Source organism: Chelonoidis abingdonii, chromosome 2 (genome assembly GCF_003597395.2).
Source record: "Chelonoidis abingdonii isolate Lonesome George chromosome 2, CheloAbing_2.0, whole genome shotgun sequence".
In the NCBI taxonomy this organism is placed as follows: domain Eukaryota; kingdom Metazoa; phylum Chordata; order Testudines; family Testudinidae; genus Chelonoidis; species Chelonoidis abingdonii.
Genome location: NC_133770.1, coordinates 248,729,754 through 248,735,691, shown reverse-complemented (window position 1 = coordinate 248,735,691; position 5,938 = coordinate 248,729,754). Strand labels below are relative to the sequence as shown.

Below are 5,938 nucleotides of genomic sequence, written 5' to 3'. Positions count from 1 at the left end.
CCAGTAAATGCATGGTATGTTGAATGCTGTTCAGCTGGCATCAGTTTTCTCTGATTATCTGAAAGACAAAAAACAGAGGTCTACCCCTTCTGGGCAGTCAATCATTGCTTAAATATACAAATACCCTTGTTGATTTCAGGCAAAACAGAGGAATTACCCCATGTTTTCTTGTATTTGTTTCATAGGCAGCCCACGTTTCAGTGGCTCCTACCTTATCAGTTAGATAATTTGCATTAATACAGATGCTTTCTGGCTTGCTTCTGGATCCAAAGCTATTCACATCTTAAAGATTCTTACCTTAAAAGGGACATAATTAACTTTACCAGAATTTTGATGGCCTTTTTACTTCTAATTCCTGCTTTCAAACACACAGTGATCTGAAAGAAAAGCACTTCTTATAGTGCCCCTTAGAGACACAATAGGATTTCAATTACATAGCACTGTATACATTTCTTTAGCTAATTCGACTAAATTGTTCACAGCCAAATTATTGCAATCTAATAATCTTTGCCTGAATTTATTTACAAACATTTAGAGACACTAAGAACTTTCCTCTTTAGCATTTTTACAAAGTTCAACTGCTGTTCCCTCCAGCAACTACAGAATTAACTTCTCACTTCTTCCTTAAATCACTTGCTTGTCTCCCAACAGCCACTTTTATCAACTCAAATCACCATTTCAAGTACTGTCCTGGGTATTTGAAATCCCCATGCTTACACTTACTTACTCCTTCCTTCCACTACACCTCAAAATTTTCCAACCTGTTTTCCAATCTCTCTGTCTGTTGCCTGCCCGCCTGGGCCCGATCCTGTTTTTCTCACTGAACTGTCCCTTCCATGGGCACTGGCTTGACTCACTACCAGTTTAGCTAGGAGGGTGAGCTTCTCAACTAGCCCCCACCCCTCCTGGTCTCTTCCCTTAAACATTCTTACTCACAAGACTACCTGAGTCCTCCCTCGTGAGACTTGCCACCGGGGCAAAAATGCACGGCCCATTGGTGTTTAACTATTCAATTTCTTATTGTGGCAAACACACTGCTGTTACGGCATATTCTGAGCACAAATGGTTAGATTTTGACAAGTCCCTGAAGGACTGATACTTGCTTAGCCAGTGCTTCCTTTTCTAACAGGAAGTCCTGTCTCAAGGCCTGCAACTTGCCCCGGGCGTAGGTTTGAGTTGCTCCCTGGTTCATGATCTATGCTCTTAATTGCTCAATTCTAGTTATCAAGTACACATCTCTTCCCTTTTCTCCAGCTACTCCATTGCCCAGTCCTGCTACGACTAGGGGTAGATCCACCTGCCACCCTTCCCGGTCAACCAGGGTGGAGAGAGGAATGCTAAACCCCTCTCCAGTTCTCAGCCTTACTGCGGCTGAGAGTGGGCACACCTTTAATCATGCAGTCCTCAACATACAACAACAACAGTACCAAGCAAAGCAAACATAAAATAACAAGGGTAAAACAAATAGATAGTGTAAATTCTGCAGGGCTCCCCCCTTCCCAATTGCTTACCGAACTGTGACAAATTTATGTTACCAATCTATCCCTTGTGTCAGGTGATCAGGGTGACGCTACAGGATCGTTGGAGGAAGATAAAAAAACACACCATATAACTGAATTTTAAAGCTTCATTAATAAAATAATAAAACAACAACAGAGTGTGTTGGGAATGCTCCCACATCACTCAGAAAAAACATTAATGCCCCAGGCCCTAAGCCATTTTCATACTCACACATGTACGTCCAGACTGGCCATGTCTGTGTATAATGTTCAAAGAAGGGGAAGAGGTGGACTGGAGATTATCCTGTATACAGCTTGTCCAGAATTTCCAACATGCTTCCGCTCTTGGGAGGGCTGTTCTTTTACACCCTGGAATCTCCTGCGGTGTCTCTTGCAGAGATTCAAGTCCAAGTCGGCTGCCTGTGGCTTCTCCTGTGTTACCAAGCCACACTGGCTCCGGGGTCACAAAGGCACACTGTTGGATCTCACTGGACAGTTAAGCTTTGCAAATGTAATCTCAGTTCTGTAACTTGTATTGCCTTTGGTTTGCGTCTGTCTATAATTTTTTTCACAGCCAGCTGGGGCCGAAAGCAGGGTTTTTTTGTACTTAGCATAGTCTGCATTGATTCTTGACCTTGAACGCAGAGCAACTTTCTCTTTATCCCTGGGCCAAGCTGAATTTCAAATTAACCCGTTCCTTTCCTCAATAGACAAATTACTCACACTGTGTCAGACGCTTTTTTTGATGATTAAAAGCTCCTCTGAGATGTGTGATCTTATCTAGATTGAAGGTACCTCTTAGTGGGCATTGTTTAGATGGATTTTCACGCGTGTAAAGATTCCAATTCCCTAAATACCTGCAGGATGTTGGACCATAATGTACATACATGAAATAAGATGGGGTACCCTTAGGGGGTGAGGTGGAATGTTTAGACTGTCCCCCTCTCATTTTCCACTCACACACACACACAGAGGATGCCCTGTCTGTGCTAGCAGCACATAAACTAAGGGTCTCTCCCTACAGAGTACTCAGACAGGAGAGGCTAACGAGGATGGCCATGACCCTCCTACACCTCCCTTCAGTGAAGAGTGTCAGCTAGTCTCAGGGAGATGGCGCCGCTTACTCTGATTGCGTCCAGTGAGATGATCAGACTGTCAGTAGCCCACATGGAAAGGAAGGAGGGAGGGGAAAATGGATTCACACGCTCCTAGACCCAGGTAGCTTCCTCACCGGACGATGCCAGGCCGAGTCAGCCCACCATGGGTCGGACCTCCTAAAGATCCACTAGTTACTGGGCTTGTGTTAGAGTAGTCCTGGTCATGAGCTTTCGCTTCACAGAGTACTCTGGACGTCTTCTGGTAACAGTCACTCACACTGGTGTACACATACACACCAAAGCCTTTATTTCCATATACCACGATGCATCTGTACCTTACGTGCGGACCCAATACCATGAGGCGGTATAACAACCCCTCTTGACGTGGTAAAAAACCCCTCAGCACCAGGGCATACCTAATGCATTTCCTTATGCATTACCTTGGCCAACCAAGCAGTTCCCGAGTACTGCTTCAACCTAACCTTGTTGGGGGTGGCAAAACCGTTCCCCAATGCCAGTCTGCATCTGATCTTGCTGCACAGTCAATAAGTTCAGATGGCGTAAGCTCAATAGGGACAGAAGGCCCCACGGACAGTCCTCCTCCGATACCCCAATAGAGATTTCAAAAGGTCTCATACCTCTCTTGTGGCACCATGGGGTTCAAAGGGGAACAATCCGTAGCAGCTGCCTGTGTCTCAGTAGGCGTTGCCATCCCTGACGAGCCCCCAGATTGTCAGAGAAAAACTCAGTTCTCACTTTTTGTTTGGGTGCAGCAGAGTCACATACTTTATTCTGTTTAGCAGCTACAGCAGGGAGAGCATGCACTAGGACATAGAGTCTCCCCATCCTAGACAGGTCTCTCAACAGGTAAAAAATTACAGCAGCATTTATACTTTTGTTACAGACAATAATAAGCAACAGCTGCATTTTGTTTATACATAGGTCATCCTGATATCTTGTTTTTCTCACTTAAGAGACTCCAGTCTACATTTTGTATTATCTACACAAGGTCGAAAAACAACTTCACACAGTTCTTTTCCACTCGCCTCACACAATCCTCGCTTCTACAAATCTCACGTTATTTGGGTTACAGTTAGCCTAACTCTTGCTAACAAAGGCTGGCATGCATTAACATCCCCTACAAATCCCTGTCAGTTCTTTCTGTACTTCCACAATGGAGATAAGGTCTGATTCAAGTTTATGTCTACATTGCAATTAGACACCCTTGACTGGCCCCTGCCTGCTGACTCAGGTTCACAGGGCTCAGGCTCTCAGAGCTGTTAATTGTGCTGAAGATGCCCCAGACTCTAGTCCCTGTGAGGTAGGAGCCCAATCTGTTGGCAAACGCCAACCAGGAGTTTTTAATTACAGTGTAGACATATCCTAAGAGGAAACATTATTCTCAGCCTGAGGCAGAGGTGAATGGCCTGCATGCTGGTTCCAATCAGCTCTTGAATTTGGGTAGTGGAGGAGGTGGGGGGTTTAATTTGTTTGTTTTTAATCCAAGGTGGGAAAATGCTTATTTGAAAATAAATCAGTAAAGATGGATCTCAGAAGTACATGTTCAATTTATGCTATAAATATTGAAGTATCATAAAAAAAGTTTACTAAGACTGGAAGTTGCAGTCAGTATAGAACCTGAAGCTCTAATTATATCTATATCTATAGATATATAGCCACATCTATTTTGAAGTCAGAACTAAAAGGCAGAAAATACGGACTTTCATACAGATCCCGTCACAAGTTTTTCTGTCCTGACCACTGCAACCTTGTGTATTAAGGTTAAGATAAAATAGACTATAGCTTTGCTGAAACCAAAAGGTAAGATCTGTTCCATCTAGTGGCTCAAGAATTATTAAAGAACTAAATCAAAACAAGACATAGGCATGTAGGAGTATTTGGCGTTGATTGTATTGCCATCTGAAGGCCCATTACTTGGTAATAGGAACCAGTAGCACAAAAGCAGATTAGACACTTCACCTTCCTCCTCTTTTTTGTAACAGATTTATTTGCCAGCTTCCATAAATGAGACCGTTACTTTCATAGGGGTGAAGGCTGATTTTCAAAGGAACAACGACAAACAGATGCCACTGTGGGTATAGCCTCTAGAGCACTGATGGGCAACCTGCAACCTGCCAACAGTGGCCACTTCCTGCAGCTCCCATTGGCCAGGAATGCCAAACCGCAGCCACTGAGAGCTGCAGGGATCTATGCCTGCAGACAGCCAGTGTAAACAAACAGTCTTGCAGCCTGCCAGTGGATTAGCCTGACCAACTGCATGCAGACCACAGGTTGCCCACCGCTGCTCTAGAGTATATTGGAATATACTTTGTAACAGAAAACAAACAAACAAACAAAAATAACCACCTCACCTTTGCTTTTCTTTCTGCAGACAAATGGACACGCTGAGTTCAATTGAGGCAGAGTACATAAAGAATCTACAGAAAGAAGTCTACCTACTGGAACTTGAGACATCATTTCTATATCCTTTAACAAAACCAAAACTTTATTATTTAAAAAGCTATTTATTTTCTCTGACAGAATACCATATTGCACCTGATAAAGAATTACAGAATGTTACAGCATCCATTTGGGAAACTGTACTTAATTCTCCTGCTAGCAAAAAAACCCATAGTTGAATCATTTCATTTACTGTAGGACACAAAGACGATTCCTTTTGTGTGGTGCTCCATGGAGGATTCTTCCTTGTTTGGAATGTGTGCGCGAGTTCCCTTATTTGGGAGGATACCCATGAGACCTGCAGGGATCAAATGTATGCTCTTATCTTAGTTTGAGACTAGACTGAATTCTGTAGTGAAAGGACTCTCACCAGTGCGGACGGAGTATAGCAGGGACTGTAACAACCTCTGTGTCAGATTGAACTTTTGCCTTGGACGCAAAGTTCAGTTGCCTGTTTGGAAACTATGGCTTGGTCTACACTACAAAGTTAGGCTGAGGCAAGACAGCTTACACTGACCTAGCTGTGCATGTCTCTACATTTAAATTGGTCTCCTACCACTGTAAGCTCCCTGTTACGCTGACATAGGCCATGTCTACACGACGCCTTAAATTCGAATTAAACAGCGTTAATTCGAATTTATGGTGCACCCGTCCACACAACGCAGCCCTCTAATTCGAATTAAAGGGCTATTTAAATCGATTTTAGTACTCCTTCTAAACCACAGGAGTAATCCTAAAATCGATTTTACTAATTCGAATTTAGTGCTGTGTGGATGGAAATCGAAGTTAATGGCCTCCAGGAGCTATCCCACAGATCACCACTGACCACTCTGGACAGCACTCAAAACTCCTATGCACTGGCCAGGTAAACAGGAAAAGACC

At 43.6% G+C, this 5,938-nt stretch overlaps 1 protein-coding gene across 1 annotated transcript in view; it reads left to right on the top strand.

Annotated features, from left to right (window-relative positions):
- Positions 1 to 5,938, top strand: part of LOC116816683 (uncharacterized) — a 63,338-nt gene that overhangs the window by 16,760 nt on the left and 40,640 nt on the right. Inside the window, exon 3 of the mRNA XM_075063087.1 lies at positions 4,989 to 5,079. Coding sequence (XP_074919188.1) covers positions 4,989 to 5,079 — 91 coding nt within the window. The remainder of the gene's footprint in view (positions 1 to 4,988; positions 5,080 to 5,938) is intronic.